The 18,559-nt window shown below is 34.9% G+C and overlaps 3 protein-coding genes across 4 annotated transcripts; all 3 read right to left on the bottom strand.

Moving 5' to 3' along the window:
* Positions 1–17: 17 nt before the first annotated feature.
* LOC7495671 (mediator of RNA polymerase II transcription subunit 15a) lies at positions 18–7,133 on the bottom strand. 2 transcript variants are annotated; one of them, XM_024603549.2, is made up of 11 exons: positions 6,636–7,133; positions 5,657–5,862; positions 5,081–5,171; positions 3,498–4,322; positions 3,213–3,283; positions 2,837–2,911; positions 1,737–2,687; positions 1,201–1,512; positions 691–876; positions 518–603; positions 18–382 (listed from the first exon to the last, which is right to left on the bottom strand). In XM_024603549.2, the coding sequence occupies exons 2-11, from the start codon at positions 5,750–5,752 to the stop codon at positions 178–180; spliced, it is 2,898 nt and encodes a 965-aa protein (XP_024459317.2). In that variant the 5' UTR covers positions 5,753–5,862; positions 6,636–7,133; the 3' UTR covers positions 18–177. The 2 variants fall into 2 exon arrangements, with proteins under 2 accessions (XP_024459317.2, XP_052310239.1); XM_052454279.1 differs by having other exon boundaries at positions 5,657–5,780.
* Positions 7,134–10,905: 3,772 nt separating this feature from the next.
* On the bottom strand, positions 10,906–11,427 carry LOC7495670 (zinc finger protein 3). The gene has a single exon (XM_002307910.2). The coding sequence runs from the start codon at positions 11,425–11,427 to the stop codon at positions 10,906–10,908; it is 522 nt and encodes a 173-aa protein (XP_002307946.2).
* A 3,049-nt stretch (positions 11,428–14,476) lies between these two features.
* LOC7495669 (26S proteasome regulatory subunit 6B homolog) lies at positions 14,477–18,433 on the bottom strand. Its single transcript, XM_002307909.4, has 6 exons — positions 17,906–18,433; positions 16,884–17,114; positions 16,421–16,579; positions 16,110–16,262; positions 15,832–15,915; positions 14,477–14,889 (listed from the first exon to the last, which is right to left on the bottom strand). The coding sequence occupies exons 1-6, from the start codon at positions 18,380–18,382 to the stop codon at positions 14,755–14,757; spliced, it is 1,239 nt and encodes a 412-aa protein (XP_002307945.3). The 5' UTR covers positions 18,383–18,433; the 3' UTR covers positions 14,477–14,754.
* Positions 18,434–18,559: the final 126 nt, after the last annotated feature.

Genomic DNA, 18,559 nt, shown 5'->3' with positions numbered 1-18,559 from the left:
ATTCTGATTGGCTCACCTTCATTTCCACAAGTACTAAATTAAACCAGTCAAATTATTAATATGAGTTAAAAAATAAAACCCAACCCGACATAAAAGTGAAGATAACAGAAACAAGTTAATCCTAAAGAGTTACTTGTCCGAAAAATCGGAACGGTACAATCCATAAGAATTGGTAACTTATATAGTAAAGAAATCCTCCCATTTGCCATATCTCGAACTGAAACATCCTCCTCCAAATGGTTTAACAAACTCTAAGAGCACAGCTCGACAACAAGCATCCCAAGTCTTTGCTATCTCCAGAAGAGACATGGATTCAGAAAGGTTCCTAAGAGCTGTGCTGAATCTCAACTTTGTCTTCTCTGACAAATCTTCTGGCTCTTCACTGTGTCATGAAATTGTCCAAGATGAATAAACATGAGACATTTTGAAACAGATTCGATACAGCTTGTGAAAATGGAACCAAGTGTCAGAAGTGAAAAGCAGTAAATCAAACACAATGAGTTTTCCAGTTTCTCACCAACCAACAGGTAACTTATCAAAGATTACAGAAGAAGTATTAGGATAATCGGCTGGAACAAGCAAGCGCAAGATAAGTACAGGGAACTGTAAGAAGTGATGAAAGGGATAATATATTAGTGAATAATCAACAAATAGTAATTGCTATTAATTCAGTTGGTTTAAGAATCTGACCGTCGGAGATGAAGACAAAGATTTTAAATCTCCACTAAGAGACACAGCAGTATAGGAACACTTGATGATTGTTCCTTTACTAGATTCAGGTAATATAGAATCATCATCAGTTGAATCAACTTCTACTAAAGTTTCGACCAATCGCTGGTTTACACGTCTGATTTCATCCAGCAGATCTTTGTTGGGCTGCAATAAGGATTGTTAATTTAGATTCCAGTTCCTCATTAAGCCAAAGCAATCCTAGAGTTCTATCTGATCAAATTGTTCCATTTAAGGATTAAGAGGAACTAGATTCATCTAGGAAACAGTGTTTTAATTATGTACCTATGACTAGTATCAGAATATAGAATCTTTATAACCTGATTTCGTACTTAAATTAATATCGGCAAAAGGAGAAGCGTTGAACTACATTAGATAAAGCAAAGGAAATAAGCTAGCAGCAGAGGCAGGACATATTGTATAGTATTAAATGAGGAACACTGAATACAAGAGTAGAAGTACATTGCAAACCTTGATCCTCAAATTATTGAGCTTTGGTGTTGTAGTTGAATCAAAATCAGATTTCCGATGCATTGGCTGCCCGACTGTGTCCCAGGTCATGGCACTAAATTTCTGCTCCATCTCTCTCTCATAAATGCTTGACTGTTGGTATGCTAAGTTCATTTCTTGTACACGGAACCTTGTTTCAGACACCAAATCCTCACCAATAGCAGCCTGAGAGTGTCCTTCAGCTAATCCTCCAGCAATCTTATCGACCATGTTGACAACTGAGTCAATATCCTGGACAGCAGCGCTTAATACCCCTGGTGACATTGATTCTACCTGGGAATACATTATCAGTCCACGTGACCATGTAAGCTTTATTTCTGAAGGAAAAATAGTAGTTCTTCTGTAGGGATAGCAGACATTCCGTGACATTGTAGCAATGAGCAATCAATCTATGTGGAGCCTTAAATGAATCAGAACAGAGTCTAATCATATTAGAAGGAATGGTTGGTTTGTGCTGACATTTAGATGTTGAGAAGCAACCAGAGAAATATACTCACAGCTCGAAGTAGGCGCTGGAATGGTTGATTTGTATCAGATGCGTTGGAGGGGCTAGTGAACTCTTCGAGCAAAGGGGAGGCTGATATCCCAGGTGTGTCGGTTGCCGTAGATTGATTTTGACTTTGTGTCTGGTTATCAACTTGGGTCAATGCAACATATCTTGAAGTTGGAGTCAAGGGAGTAGAGGCTGAAGGAAAATTCTGCTGGTCAATTTGAGCAGAAGAGAGCTGAGACTTTCGAGGAGAACTGGAGTATAGTTGATTTATAGTAGTTGGTATCTGTAGTTGATGTAGATTTTCTGTAGATTCAATAGCTGGAGTGACGCATGATTGACTGTTGCGCATCAGCATCTGTTCCTTTTTGAGCTGAATAGTTTGTTTCTGCATTTGTTGCTCGAAGTTCTGTAACAGCCTTGTGTAATGAGTAAATGGAGAATCGAAAGCATTCACATTGCTATTGCTAAAAAAATTATTATTTTGTGGTGAACCAGCAAAATATTGGCCTGTTTTCCTTGCTGACTTCTGAAACGTACTCGGTCCATTCTTTTGTTCCAAACCCATTCCAGAACTATATTGAAGTGAACTGACAAAATTGGGTTGCGAATTTGGAACCCTTGACTGCATTGAAGATGTGGGAGATGAATTTCCCAAACCATTTGTCATAGTTAAATTCACTAGAGGGAATTGGAGTTTCCCATTCCAGCTTTGAGGAGGCTGAGATATTTGGGATTGACCGCTAGTCGGCAGACTAAGTTCTGCTTGTTGCTCAACTGAGGCAACTCTCTTCTGCCGAAAGAGGTTTACATACTTTACAATTGCATCCTTGGTCGTCTCCAACTTCTCCTTGGAAGCATTTTTCATCTGATTTCGCTGTAATGAAAAAACCTGCATGGCTTTTTCTATCCAAATCACTTGCTTCATGTTCTTTCTAACCAGCTCCGGATCTGTTGCCTGCAGAAAAGATCAAAAGTGATAATTGGCAGAAAATCAAAATCCTTGCGGCAAAAACTAATGGATGTAAATCTTGAAAGTAAATCAATCTACGGCATCTGCGAACATATATATGCTGCATGCAACCAGAAATCAAATAGTTCACATACCTTGTCAAGTAAGGACTTAAAATATATGTATAGTTTCTTGAGTTGTGGACCATACTGTAGCTTAAAGCATTGAAGCTGCAAAGGAAATGAAGATATTCTAATCAGTGGCAAGAATCTCTGACTTCATTATCAACCATAGGATACATAAGATTTGAGTGTCTGAGATAGCCTTCTTTTTTGTTTCCCCCAAAGAGGGTGGGGGTGATGCTGTCACCACACGACCAATCCATAGTATAATGATAAAAGCACCATCATTTGTTCTATCCAAATCCTATATGAAATGGTAAGTACCTTGGCGATGGAGATGACAGATATTCCTTTATGGAAAAACATAATGAAACTTCAAGAAATACTCAGTTTAATCAATAAAAGTTACCTTTTGATAGGCCTCATCAAGCTCATCAGCTGTATTGGTTAGTTGACCTGATGATTTGGGCTCTAGTGATGCTACAAAAGACAGATAATATTTGACAATGTATTATTAGCACCTAAAAAAAGAAAACAAAAGATATTGCAAGAGAAAGGCAGTGAAAAAAAGGTTTTGAATAAGAAATTGATAGAGCACATTTCTGCCTTTTGGTCTAAAAACAATGTTTGGTAAATGTGATGAATTATATTATACATCCAGCAAAAATGTGTACAGTTTCGTAGAAATTGCTACCTGAGGAGGACCCAGCAAATGATATCTGTGACTGAAAAAGCTTCTGCTGATCAGCTATACTCCTCTGCTGATGGAAGGAAGCTGAGGTTTGTGGTTTTCGCTGGATCCCTTCTTGAGACAAGCCGCTTTGTTTTTGAGAACCCAGAATCTGATGCAACTGACCAGGCTGTGTGATTTTATGAACTTCTTGTTCAGAAGCTGTAACCCCTGGTTGTTGAATCATGGGGCTTGAACTCCGATGCGATTGAGCATTGAAGATAAATGGTTGTGATCCAGCCATTTTTTGCTGAAGCTGCATTCTAGAAACATCTCTTTGTTGGCCCAGGGGCTGCTGGAATGACGGTAAAACATTTTGTTGGGGAATTGACCATTGTAACTGCTCTGAATCATCACGTTGCTTCCCGAGTTGCTGATTCTGTTGAAACATTGGGCTATTTGATGGCTGTGCAAATGGTGTTTGACGGTATTGTGTTTTTACTGATGGCGGCTGAGAAAATTGATTCTGAGTATTCTGTGATGTAACATGCTGCTGCCGCTGATGAGGTTGGCTGTGTAGAATGTCAGGTTGGATGACAAAACTCTTACTAGTATTCTGGACCTTATCCTTCAGGATCCCATCCTGAAACTCCTGCTGTTGTAATTGGTACTTCAGTTTCTGATCTGAAGACTGGCTTCCTAGCATTTCCCGCCGAGAGTTAAAAGTAATATTTGGTTGCATATTTTGTTCAACAAAATTATTACCGACTAAACGTTGGGAAAATCGTGTGCCGGCATTTGTCTCCGAGCTTTGCCCAACATCGTTTGCAATCAAGGTCTGACCTAGACCTGTAACAGAAGAGATTAGGTTAAATTAACATTTACAGTTCATTCACTTAAGCAACTATATATGTTGCCAAGAATTGCTATAGCTTCTAACACAAAGAACAGTACTGCACTTCTGCTGTAATTTTGTGCATATTTTGATTGAAAACTAATAAGGGCATGTACCATGAAGAGAAGAAAAGCAAGACAAAAAATAAACAAGCAAAATGAATGAAAAACACACAATTTTTATGCTCTACACAATTTTCAAACCTGTAAAGCTTGAACCTAATTAGATTAAGAATCGAAGGAAACAGGAAGATAGAAAAAACACGAAAAAGGTGAAGAGGATCCCGAGCCGCACAATTTACTCTCAATAAATTTATTCTGCTACCAACTCCCCTCATAAAAAGGTTTACAGTAGTTTAAATAGGTCTCTCACCACCCTCATCCAGAAAAGGAAAATAAAATCGTATGCAAATAGGAAAAATAAAAGACGAAATCCAAAACTAACTAGAAAAACATTAAAACTGAAAAAAATAAATAAAAAACAGTATCATTTGGGCCTAGTTGGAGAGCCTTCAAGACTTTGGCTGGTTACAGCTAGCTAGCCGGCCAACTATAGAACATGGCCTGTCCTGTAGAACCTCCTGCATCACATATCTTCTTCTTTCTACTGTTTGTTTCAACAGCTATTAAACCACTGTAATTCTCATGCCTTCTTCATGCATAAAAGCATTCGAATATTGGGGTTCGAGTCCGGTGATGCATAAACAACTTACCTGAGGAACTTTTACCAGTTGTCTTGGAAGCTTCAGACTTGATGGGACCAAACGAATTCATCTTCTTACCTATTGTATATACATAACTTTCCTGAGAAACAAAGAAAAGAATCATATTAACTAAGTAAATAGTTAATAGGAAGACAACAAGAAACAGCTAACTCCTGCATCTATAAAATCTTAAGCTTCTTAAATAATTTCATTAGTGAGGTTATAAACTCAAGGGAGATCAGAAAGTTGTTAGCTAAGAAGCTGTAAAAATTTCAGCGAGCCGGAATGTGTATCGTGGAGATATTATCTTGGAAACAATTCACTAAGAGAAAGATTGATGACGCTGATGGAAACCGAAACAAGGTAGAAATAAAAGATGAAGAAGTAAATGATTTCCAAATATTTTTTTTTCTTGGATAATTGACTGAAAAAGAAATTAAATATATATAAGATAACAGTCAGCAAATCATGGTTGAAAGTTGGCAGCATACGTCGAAGATCACAGTCCAATAACTGATTAGAAATCAACATTTTGCATACAACAGATTGGTAAAGTGACTTTTGAAACTTGATTAATATTAGTACCTTCGTTGCTGAAATTCTGAATGTCTTATCCTCGAATTGCACAGCAATGTTCGTTAGTCGAGTTAAAAACTCAGGATCGGAAGAAGGCGTGATCATCTGGTAGTGGTTGCTCAAGTTTGCCAGTCTATCATATCATAGCAACAAACGCAAACTCAATAAAAATCTCCTCCCTTTCATATCCAACATATCATGAAAGTTAGTATCATCTAAAATGAGGAAACAAAAAGCTTGTCAAGCCAACAAGTAACAACAACTGTTGATATGTAATTCTAAATGCATGACATACAAGAAAATCATAGTTGACATGATACTACATTAAGATTAAGACAACGTATCCTTATAACAAAGAATTAGCAATTCAAGTTTAAAATAGATCAACAAATATTGATATTTTATAAAAAACAATGGACAAGAATCGCAAAGAAAAGCGAAGGCTTTTTTTTACGATGCCTGGGGTTTAAACCAAATTCATTGTTCTCAAAATACCTTTCGTATATGGATTCTTAAGGAATTGTGTAAAATCTCTTTGGTGATTTGATAACTCAACAGATATTTACATATCAAGGTTTAGTTTTCTATAAACGATTGATCGGATGCTGAAACATCTAGTCAACTAGTGACCAACTGTTTTGATTTACGCCGTCTGTCACAACCGGATGCTTCAGCATCTGATCACGGCCACAACCGGATGTTTTGACATTGACTGGATGTTTGACCGGTGTTTTAACAAATCAATAGCACGGAATAAATTTTTTTCCGAACATATAGCTTGAGATACTGACAGTCTCAACTAGTAACCAATCAACCAAACAGCATAATCCCAAAAACACTTAATAAAAACCCCACTGCAGATGGAAAATAACAAGATATCAAAACAAGACTTGCCCTTTACATACATACATACATACATACATACATACATATATATCTTAATCAATAAAATTAAGAAGAAAAGGAAAAAGAAAAGAAAAAAACATACATTTTGTTGACAACTTTCTGTCTAACTTCAGGAGTCAATGCTGCTCTCCAATCCTGGCTTTGAGTCGCCATCCCTTCAACTTGAAAACCCTTAAGACGTTTTTCGTCTATCATGCAAAAACCCCACCAAAAGAACTTGAAAAAAAAACACAAAAAACACAAGCATATATTAAATAATATAATAACAGATTCAAAATAAGAAAAACAACAGAATACCAAGTCTTGATAACAGGAAAAATATCCAGAAAAAAACCCTTACAGGGCAGGGTTTTTGAAGAAAAACAAAAGATGGTATGGTGTATACACCCTTTTGTTCTTTGAAGCAGAAGACAAGTGAGAGGAAGAAGATTATTTAAAGTGGATATATAGATTTGGTTTTGATTTTTTGTTTTCTTTTTAGATTTTGGACAGGATAGACAAGACTGTTTTGTCAAAGGAAATCTACGAGAATTTGGGATTCGTTACGTGAGACTTAGAGAGTGTGTAGATTTTACGAGAGAGAGAGCTAGTTACACGTTGTCTGGTGTGCACGTTATGCGGCCACGAATAGGGTTGGTGCCATTTGAAGCAGCTTCTCAGCAAAAGAGTAGGTTAAGATATATATAAAGCCCAGTGAATTACCTTGGGCTATACATTAAGGATATATAGCTTGCTCACTCTAGCGAGTCTCCACTTAACTATTTTCAAGATTTGAATCTAAGATATTTAAGTAAATATTTCAAATAATTAACTATTGATGAGGAATTCTATTTGGGAATTTTTTTTACTATTATTATGTTCATGTGGATATGCTTGAGTTAGTATGATTTAGAGGCATATCAAGATGAGATTCACTGTTTGGGTCTGGTTAATTAATGAGAAGCCATTAATTGATTGTTAGATTGGAAAACTCATAAGTGATTATCTTTTCATAATATGGTTTTAAGAAGAAATTTATAATATATTGTTTAAGTTTTTATTGTTAATTAGGTTTTTATTTTATGTGAGTTTTAAAAGTTGCAATGGAAGTAGTATTGAATTAATATAGTTTTTTTTTTTTTTAATGTGTTTTGAAAGAGTCTTGTTTGGTTGTGTTCTTGGCCCAAGTTCTTCACATGATTTACTAAACAAATTAATGGGGAATTAAACTCATGCTAACATGTCTTCTAAGTGTTGCTATTAATTAATTCCATCAATTTATAGGGTTCTTTTTTTATTTCTTTTTAAAAGGAATGCAAATATTGTTGTAGATCATGTGATTATACCATCCTCACTTTATGTATCAAATACGTACACGTGCTTACATTTTTAATTTTATGACAACACAAGGTTAGTTTACTACATGTTATGCTGTTATTTATTTGGTCCATGATCGATGCGATATTAATATATATATAAAGTGTTTTATTAAAACAACAATGATATGTATTCCAGTAAAGACGAGGCAAATTAGAAGTTAACTCAATTATATTTAGGTGAGGTTCTACGCATGATAATTTGGAGATCATCTTCAAAGTATTGAGGGATAAGTCATGCTCTGTAGGGCTACTGATGTAGAACCAGTTGCAGCTGGAATAACAGATGGCAGAAAGGAGAACTAAACTGCAACAAAACCAGCAACTAACAGCTTACTGCAGAGACAACCCCGAAGAGGCAAATCAGGAACTGCAGCTGGCTTTCTCCAATCTACTTTAGGACTTTATTTATGCTTTAATATTAGAATTTATCTACCTTCAGGACTCTAGTATTCTTTTCCTATTTTAGTTCTTTCTTTCCGAAAACAACCTAGTCCTAGTTGAACTAGGATGTGCAGCTTATATAAAGGCTGTTTATTTTCATTGTAAGGCACTTTTGAAATTTGCATAATAAACTTTCTCCTTGAGAATCTTATTCTCTGGCTCGTGGACTCGAGCGTTCCTTGTGTTCGTGGATTCGAACAACTATTGTTTATCAAAGCAGACGGTGACCTGCTTCTTCAAAGCTTTCCGCTACGTCAGCTACCACGTTGCTCTTTCCAGGCAGAAGCACCAGCTCCTGAAAGATCAACACGACCAATTCTATTAGGGGGGAAATTGAACAGGTTGGAAAGTGAAGGTCCCCCCTGGTTTGAAGCACCAACAGACAGGGGCCTGCGACTAATTACCAAGCTGTCTAGAGATGGATATATATGAATTACGAGCACTTGCAAACCAGTAATTGTCACGCATGTAATTGGTCTGTGAGTTATTAGAGATGAATGTCTTCAGCACTGTGAATAAGATCAGCTTTTACATATGAAAAATCAGGTTTATTAATCTTTATTCAATAGAAAAATCAAGTCAAATTAGAACTGTATTTCAATTCATTGTTTTGATATTAAAAACAACTTGATTACGTGTGAGTTAAATTCCCCAAGCTACTCCAGGCCTGCCAAAACTTCTTCTACAACTTTCCAGATGCAAGTGCCTGCCATTCATACAATAGATTATCTATGATTTTTGGGATACACCACACAACTCTCCACTAGGTATCAAATGATCCCAAAAGGATTCCAAAAGGGTTTGCTTCAATGGCCTGTTCTCTTTTCATAACAGCTCGCTCTTTTTTTGTGGGGATTTTGGTGCCCACCTCATGCTTGCGAGCTGGGAAATTTCCTATCGCAAAATTTGCAATCGTGTTGTCTCATCTCTGCAGGCTGCTTCGCATCCTCATCATTTGAGTCCGGTGAAGCCTTGGGAGATTCAGGACCAAACAAATCCAAAATGTTGACTTCTTTCTTTTTGGATCTCTCACCAGCCTCACCATTGAAAATCCTAAGAACAAGCAAAGGATCTGATTCAGGTTCCATGGTGGGTTCCTCAAGAACCTTTCCTTTCAAATTTTTTTTGTCCTCAATACATCTGTCGTAGATGAACCCCTCTCCATATATATATTTTTTAATAATATTCTGGATATACTTTAAGCCCTCACAATATATAGTATAGTTGCAAGCAAGATAAAACATTTACAGACTGAACAATGAATTCTCTTGTTTCATATATAGAAAGATATCTTAATTGCCATTGCTTGAAAAGGCAAGGTACTCAAGTAAATGCATGCTAATGAAGGTTTTTGAGTGTCCCCTAAGAGCATTGGTCAGCAATAATTCTCAAAATTAATAAATCTACTTACAACCTTTTTTAATAAGTCTCCATGGAAATTTTGCTGGTGCAAATGTTCTTCAAATTCGAATTTAATATTCCAGTCCATAAATGGTTGTTGCAGTGACCATAAAATCTGGATATGCGTTGGTCCAAATTAAGAGTATATATATATATATATATATATATATATGATCTTAAAGGAGAACCTAAATGTTGGTCCCACTAATCCAATGGTCTATAATCTTTTTGAGGTTTTTTCTTCTTGTTAATCTTTTCTCTTAATTCGTGCAATAATTTCTCGTTTAACATTTACTTATATTAACTAGCAGAAGGCTCCCGTGTTATGGGCAGTTCGCTCCGACAATGTTGTGAATATTAAATTATTTATGATCATATTTTAAAATATTAAATATTAAGTTCAAGGAGATTTTTTTAGATGAGAAATTAATGCAAAGAAAATCAATGATAACTATCTATCATCATTTCCAATCAAGAAAATCATCGAAATGCCATTGTTGGTAAGATGAATAGCATGAATTTATGAACTATAATAATTCATAAACAGGAGCAGAGCTAGGAAATTTCTTCAGATGAGGGTTTTCCTAGGGAGAGGCAAAACTTAAAATTTACTACTTGTGGCCTTAAAATTTTAAATTATTCAAGGGAGAGCTAAGATTTTTTTTTTTCCAGGAGCCCGGCCCCTACCAGCCTCGCCCTAGCTCCGCCCCTAAACATAACCTCGTAGTTTTAACAATGTAGCCACTCTTAATTAGCAGACAAATTTTTGACGAAAACATTTTACTTACTATGTTATTTTTTTTTATAAAAAAAAATATATCCACACATGTAAGTTAACTAGAAAAGAAATTAACTTAGCATGTATTATTTTCAGAAAATTGGTTTAAACCATCATCAATGCTGTGGATTTCTTTGCTAATTAACGAATTAATGATGAGAATAAATTGGTTTATTTATCAACTTGTCAAGATGAAAATAAAATCGAACTCTCAAGGGAGGAAAAACACAGACATGAAAGGAAGAAGAAATTCTTTCTAAAAGGAACTGTGTATTCCGAATTACAAATTACTAACAAGGAAAGAAACAAGAGATGGACAAGACAAGTATAAGATACATATAATATGCTTATTAAAGACTGAGAGAAATGGATAATCAAAGCTTAAGTGACAACTCAAGCCCTTTGCCCTCTTCCTTCTGCTTCAGAGAAGTGCTGGTAGAACCCCCAAGGTTGACGGCATTAGGAACCATGCTAGCCAAAGATTGAAGCCCTCCATTTTGCAGTTGCTGCAATCTAGGGTGATGGTTCATAATAGAAGCCCTTGATAGCCCCGAATAATGGCCACCATTGGCAATACCACCACCACGGAACCAGTGGTTATAGGCCGGTTTATGAATCATAGAGCTCATATCCACACCTAGGGTTTTTCCAAGAGAAGGATAATGCATAGCACCACCATTGTCTCTCTTCTCTATGGCTCTCTCCCGTTTATGGGCATTTTGATGCCCTCCTAAGGCTTGTGAGGTGGAGAACTTGTTCTTGCAATACTTGCATCTGAACATTCTCTTACCTCCATTTGATTTTACCTCAAAGAAATCCATCAAATTCAGATCAAGGTTATTTGATCCATTATTATCCATATTCTCAGAAGCCCTATTTCGCTCAAGAGAAGACATGGCAATAGTACTGATAACAAAGGTTTTACGCTAATAATGAAGTGAGAATTTGGGTGTGGCCTTGAAAGACATGAGGGTGTGTGGTATATATTGTGGAAGAACTAATATCATATCTTCCATGCATGGAAGTATATCTCATATTGCATGTATCCATCAAGATTACACTCACACACACACACAAATCAAGTTGGATAACCTGTTATTTACTTTAATCACTGGATCTATCTTTTTTAATTATATATATATATATATATATATATATATATATATATAAGAGGAAGTCTATATAAACGAAGATATGATTGTTATATTTGGTGGATTCTGGATTTGACTAGATTTGATTTTGCTCTCGTACATGTATGTATGTACATGTACACGTAACTAATTACTATTTGTGCAATATAAACTTTTTCATGTTTTTTTAAGTATATATGTCATACAAGGATATATATTTGGTTCTAAAATCTTTTATAATTATGCAAACAAGTCCTAGATAAGAAATTTCACTATTTTTCTTAATATGTTTTTCCCTTGCAACATTCAGATAATTATATAGGTAATGAATAAAATTAAAAAAAGTGTCAAATCTAGTAAATTAGTATTACTTATTACATTTAAAGATTTGGGACCAGGTGACCCCAACTTTTTTTTTTTTTTTCATTTTCAAAGTTTTTCTTCCTTTTAATTCAGTCCTTATTATGACCTAATTAGCTGGAATTAATTTTGAAGTTATAATAAAATTACCAAATTAAATTCAAGTTTTTCATTTTCAAACACTGAAATGTCAAACACAATGGAAAATCAAGTTTGATATTAAATTCTTGGTGATTTTCATTTTGATCCAAAAATTTATTCTGTTTATTTTTCAGTCTTTGAATGAGAGAGACAACCTTGCTAAAAAATAATAGTAGAGAGAAAAGTAATTAGTTGTGATTTTTAAAATTATAATTGCCAAGTTTTTTTTTTAAAAAACTATTGTTTTATAATTAAATAAAACAATTTAAAGAGCTACACACACTAATATCTTGACATGTATTTTTATCTCAACTTTCTAATTTAATTTTTGGTTTAAATCAATATATTTATTATTATTATTATTATTATAATAGTGACACATAATTCTCTATTTGCTTTATGTTCACACACATCAACTTTTTATTTTACAATGAAAATTTTTCTTGACGAGATAAATTTTAAAACTGATTTGTATTTTTAGGTTTAATAACAATATTCAAAAATTTCCCGCAACATAAATATTTTTTTTAAATTCAATTTCTTTTTGATCCCCTCAAAATATAGTGCGAGCCATGCAAACTACTAGCATCTGAGTAAATTACTTAGGATTGAAGTTTTTTTACATATTTAGTAAATGTTTTATTTTTTATTTATTGATATTCACTTTCAAGCTATATTCAATAAAATTGTGCTCAGTTGGAATAATTTCTAAACAAATTATTTAGGATAGAGGGTTTTTAACTTAATATTTTCCTAGTGATCATGGGCCGTTTTCTAGTATATAGATCATTAGGCCAACTATCATCCCTTCTAGAAATACACTAAATGGTTTGGAAAATATATTGAAGCTCTGCAACATTTTTCATACACTCATATTATGGCCAAATTTATGTTCAACTAGCTTTGATTTGTTAACTAATTATAGGATTGAAATGACCAAAATAGATAAAAACAGGTAAAATAAATTGCAACTTCAAATTGTGCACAAAAAAATTCAATTTAATCCTTATACTTTGCAATTTTTTTCCAGTTCCTTTGGTTTTTGCAATTTTAATTTTAGTCTAAAACTTTATTTTTTTTTTCAATCCATGATTTGAGAGAGAAAAGAAAGTCGTATGATCTTGGTGAGCGAGAAAAAGAGAGAGAGAGAGTTGGTTGACATTGATTTAAACCACAAAAAGATCGATCTTGATGTCAATGAGTTTTATTCAATAAAAAGAGTCTCACTTAGGTGTTTTTGTAGCATTCTCATTGCTTGGAATGGTGTATTTAAACTCAAGAAATTGTTTGGTTTAGCGTGATTTTAGGTTTGTGGACATGTTTTTGAGTTATTTGAGGTGATGTGTAATCTTATCAAGATGTATAAAATGTTTTTATAGGTATTTTGAGTTTAAAATAGATTTCTAGGTTGAACAACCGATAATCTTAATTTTTCTACCATCATTATGGGTAAAATTTGAGGAGAAGTAGGTGACTTGTCGTCTACTTATTTTTTTTAAAAAAATCATCCGTTCCTTAAAAGAGAAAAAAAAATTGCTAGCCTAAACCCACACATCTAGGCTTTTTCTTGGTTGAGCATTGGTTTTTTTTTTTCCTTTTATTTTTTGTATTCCAATCTTATCCTTCATAGTTAAGCTTTTATTGAATTTTTTTATTGGCTTATATTTTTTAATTTTAAAAAATTATTATGATGTAATTAAATAAGATTTTAATTTTTTTGCTTGATATTAGGAGTCATTCTTGACTTAAATTTTATTGAATCACTTAAGTGTATTTTTTTTATTATCGTTTTATTAAATAAAAATTAATTCAAATAAATTAATTTATTAAATATAATAGAATTCATGACTTGTTTTTCAAGATCAAACATTACATTCATATCTATTTCTCAACTTTTCATTTTAGTTTTTAATTAAATATTATTTAGTTTTCACTTGATTTTCATATAAAATAATTATATATTTTTTCTCTAATATGTGATTGTATGTTACAAGAATAAATATCTTAAACTATATTTATTTCTTGATTTTTTCAATTTAATTTTTAGTTATCATTAACAATTTTATTTTATATTTATTGAAATTGATATTTATTTTTTTTGTGTTGAAAAAACAATTATCCACATGAGTTGGCTATTACTTTTTCAATCACTGATTCACTGTGATAACATATACAAAAATTCTGAATTATTGATATATAAATGAAATAATAGTTATGGAAAATGAACTCAGACTCATATTGCTTTCTTTACATTTTCTTGCAGTTCCATCCATGTTTTTTCATTTGCAAAAATGAAATAGCATATAAGAAAAACTTTACACCAATAAAAGTTTTTTTTTTCATTTTCTAAACAATAATGTCAAACAGAACAGGAAACATGCCTGGAGCTGAAGCGAGAAAATGACTCCAAATGTAATATAAAATGAATCTAAATGGGGGGGGGGGGGGGGGGTGCTCGTCGTCCCCTACGCCCACAATGCAATCTGCTTCTCAATAACGAGCAGAACAAACATCAAAGGTGCACAGATTGTTTACGCCAACACAACTTCCCCAGCCAGAGCAATGATTGTCAAGCGTGCGTGCTTCCAGATCTCACTTGTAGAACTCAAAGTCAGTGTCAGGCTTCTTCACATTGGTTCGGTAGCCTTTCTCGAAGTCCTTGGGGAGAATGACATACCTGTTCTTGCGTACTGCATGCATGCCTGCTTCTTGGCAGATAGCTGCGATCTGTAAAATTGCCATTCAATTGCAAGTCACTGTTAGAAATTTAGTCAGAGCCAAAAAATAACAGAGGGATGGGGAGGGGAATTGATGGAAAACAATAAAATAAAAAAATACTAATTGGCTCTAACCCTCCCTCCCTGTTTGGAAGGGCAGTAGCTTCCACTTTTGAGGTGCTTTCCAGAAGTACATTTACTTGAAAAAATCAAAGTGTTTTTTTTATGATTTTGTTGTACTAATATCAAAAATAAAAAACAAATCTGATAAAAATTATTTTGATATATTTTCAAAATGAAAAGTACTTTTGAAAAGCACCATGTATCACAATACCAAATACCTAATCTCCATCTTAAACCACTGTTAAAAATCGTAACAGACAAGCCAAGGGCCCAAGGGAGAAGAGCTGGCCATACATTGAAAAGTTAATAAAGTTCCAAATGCAAAGCCACAATTATCCAACAAAATATAAGGATACATAACCCTAATCCAAAAGCTTTTGCTGCATCACATTCCTTTTAGTGCAATTTTCTGGTAGGATCACTACATAATGTAAGAGTTTTATGCAGTCTAATTACCAGCATTATCCTCTCATTTCCTTGACAAATAGCATCTTGCAAGAAATTATTAGCTTGCCATAAAGACATCTACTAATTCTTACGAACTTATCCATAACATAATCCAAATCAAAATATACAGTTTTAACATCATATCCAATCTATGATTTCTACAAGCCTTCCTCTCTCTCTCTCTCTCTCTCTCTCTCTCTCTCTCTCTCTCTCTCTCTCTTTTCCCAAATACAACCCAAAACCTGAATAATCATAAGATCTCCATAGGGGAGTAGCACTAAAGAAATCAGGTGAAATAAAACATGCAAAATGAATAGGACATAAAATGAAGGGATTTCAAAACAAAACAAGTTGCTAACAATAAATTGCAAGACCTACTAACCTCGGCAGCACTAATTTTATCAGGTCGAGACACATAATCCTCCATGTCCACCTCATCACTTAAATTCATTTTTGCAGTGCAAACCTGTATAAAAACAAACCAACACAGCCAATTTAACTGGTATTGAAGCAGAGATCAGAACACCAATATATTGTGAAATAAGGTGATGAGAAACAACAGCATCAGAGCATAAGAGGAGGTTCAAAACAGACAGAATCATCAATCTTACAAGATAAGAGAAACAACATATTGCCACTTGAAACACAAAAAGAAATTACCTGGAAAACAAGCCTCTTTTGCCGTCTATCAGGCAAAGGAAATTCAATTTTCCGGTCAAGTCTTCCGGGACGCAGAAGAGCAGGGTCCAAAGTGTCAGCCCTATTAGTTGCCATTATGACCTTAACATTTACCGTCTGATCAAACCCATCCATCTACAGCAGAATTCAATCATGAACAAAAGTTCAGAATTGGTCAACCAACATAACAAGCACATCATCAAGAAGTTATTTAAGTAAAAAGACAAGAGTTACATGCCAGACCACCAGTATATGTTGAGGGTGAATTACGTAAAGATTTTCATCACTCGTACCTGATTCAGTAGTTCCATCAGAATACGCTGAACTTCTCTATCAGCTCCAGTTTGAGCGTCAAACCTAGCAGTAGCAATAGCATCTACCTCATCAATAAAAATAATTGCTGGGGCGTTCTCTTTAGCAAGACGAAAAACATCACGAACCATGCGGGGTCCCTGGAATAAAAGAAGGGAAAAAATATATTATATTGCAGTGCATATGTAGGCAATCATCACCAACTGCTTAAGACAATGATTCTGCTTTTAATTACTCAGATGCTTATCACTTAAGAAAACGTTAAAAAAGGTGGATATGATACAAGAATGAATGATATGGTTCTATCTATATCAGGACAGAAAACTAAGTTCAGATGCTTGGAACTTTCATAAGAAGTGCTAAAACATGGAAACAAATTTAACACATAAGACTGCTGATGATAACTCAAAATACTTGAGCACGACAGGAACATGCAAAACATACCTCACCCAGATACTTCTGAACAAACTCAGAGCCAACAACTCTAATAAAGGCTGCAGTTGTATGATTAGCAACAGCCTTGGCGAGCATAGTTTTTCCAGTTCCAGGTGGACCATAGAGCAACACACCACGAGGGGGGTCAATACCAATTTGTTTGTAAAGTTCATGGTGAGTCAGTGGCAACTCAACCGCCTCACGAATTTCCTGCTTTTGAATGTCACATCCTCCAATGTCCTGGCAATACCATAGAAGAAAAGGGGAACATGTGTGAGTTGAGGTTGAGTTCTTAAACTCAAACAAGAAACTAAAGAACACAACAATATTAATATTCAGCTTGCAGCCTATGTCACTTGATCACTAGTGCAAGAACATGCTAAGAATCAAAATACAAGCAGTTCTCTAGATCTCAGTAGTACAAAAATCCCGAACCAACAATCAAAAATCAGAAAACTTAAGGAGCCCCCCCCCCCCGTCAGCACAAAAAAACTAAGCTGCAACAACCACAAATAATAAAGCATAATTTTTCAAAACCTCAAATTCAAGCCCCTAGCTAATTAGTCACCACTTTGGGAATACAACAAAACAATCTAAAAAAACAAATTTTCAAACCCTAACTACAGAACCCCTAGCTACTCGAACACCAAATTAGTAACTAAAAACACCCAAACCCCAAAACCTAAAAAAACCAAATTTTCAAAACCCTAGCTACAGAACCCCTCTACTCAAACACCAAATTAGTAACTCATAAATCCCAAAACCCACCAAAACTAAAATTAAACGTGAACCTTATATTATTAAGTAACTAACATCAACTAGCTAAATGTAGAAACTCATAAACCAAATTCACAAACCCTAACCTCAAAATCCCAATTCAAAACAAACCCTAATTTAAAAAATTGAACTCTAGCAAACAAAGAAAAAGCTACGCTAAACCCCCACTTACCAAACCTAGCTAATCAAATCACAAAATCACCAATTTTAGAAACCCCAAATCCAAAAACCCACAAAAAACCTTTTTCACTTACATTATAAGTAACATCAGGTTTCTCACTCTGACTAAGCAGAGAAATACTAGAATCAGCCTCAGGTGGCAAAACATCAACAAGAGCATTCGAATGCCGATGCAAAGCCACAGAAGCCGACGGCTTCAACAATTCCCTATCAATCGTACTCAAAATCCTCACATAATAATTCGAACCCGTAGTAGACCCAACAATCCCATTAGTCTGATCCACCATCTCCATAAACTGCCCGATCACAAGCGGCACCGACTGGATCCGCTTCACTTCTTCTTGCGCACGAAGTAGCTCTCGCTTCAGATTCTTCTGCTCATCCTTGACATACTCGTCTTGTATGTCGATGAATTCTAGCTGTCGTTGCAGAGATTTAAAGCGGCTGTAGAGGTCGTCGTCCTCCATGGGTACTGTTGTTGGGTCGGGTACAAGGTCCGATCTTGGCTCCACCGTCGGGGCGGGTCTCGGGTCAAGTACCATTGTCGACATGATGCGTTGATTGAGAGAGAGAGAGGGGGGGCCGGGTTGCAAAGCAAGAAATCTGAGAATGTTTTATTTATAAACGGAGAAGGAGATTCTGAAAGGTTTTAGATGGGCTGGGGGGAAGTCTTTGGATGTTAATGGGCTTTGAGTTTAGATTCAGGCCTTAGTGTTGTTGGATGGGCT

Source organism: Populus trichocarpa, chromosome 6 (genome assembly GCF_000002775.5).
Source record: "Populus trichocarpa isolate Nisqually-1 chromosome 6, P.trichocarpa_v4.1, whole genome shotgun sequence".
Lineage (NCBI taxonomy): Eukaryota > Viridiplantae > Streptophyta > Magnoliopsida > Malpighiales > Salicaceae > Populus > Populus trichocarpa.
The sequence above is the reverse complement of the archived record's forward strand: the minus strand, read 5'-3'. Positions and strand labels throughout refer to the sequence as shown.

Coding starts and splice junctions, on each gene's coding strand:
- LOC7495671 (XM_052454279.1), bottom strand. CDS start 6,748: ATGATAGACGAAAAACGTCTTAAGGGTTTTCAAGTTGAAGGGATGGCG. Junction 4,323..5,080: donor AACTGGTAAAAGTTCCTCAG/GTAAGTTGTTTA, acceptor CTTCTGTTACAG/GTCTAGGTCAGACCTTGATT. Junction 1,513..1,736: donor TCCAGCGCCTACTTCGAGCT/GTGAGTATATTT, acceptor ATGTATTCCCAG/GTAGAATCAATGTCACCAGG.
- LOC7495670 (XM_002307910.2), bottom strand. CDS start 11,427: ATGTCTTCTCTTGAGCGAAATAGGGCTTCTGAGAATATGGATAATAAT.
- LOC7495669 (XM_002307909.4), bottom strand. CDS start 18,382: ATGTCGACAATGGTACTTGACCCGAGACCCGCCCCGACGGTGGAGCCA. Junction 16,580..16,883: donor TTCAGAAGTATCTGGGTGAG/GTATGTTTTGCA, acceptor CTTTTATTCCAG/GGACCCCGCATGGTTCGTGA. Junction 16,263..16,420: donor TGATGGAACTACTGAATCAG/GTACGAGTGATG, acceptor ATTCTGCTGTAG/ATGGATGGGTTTGATCAGAC.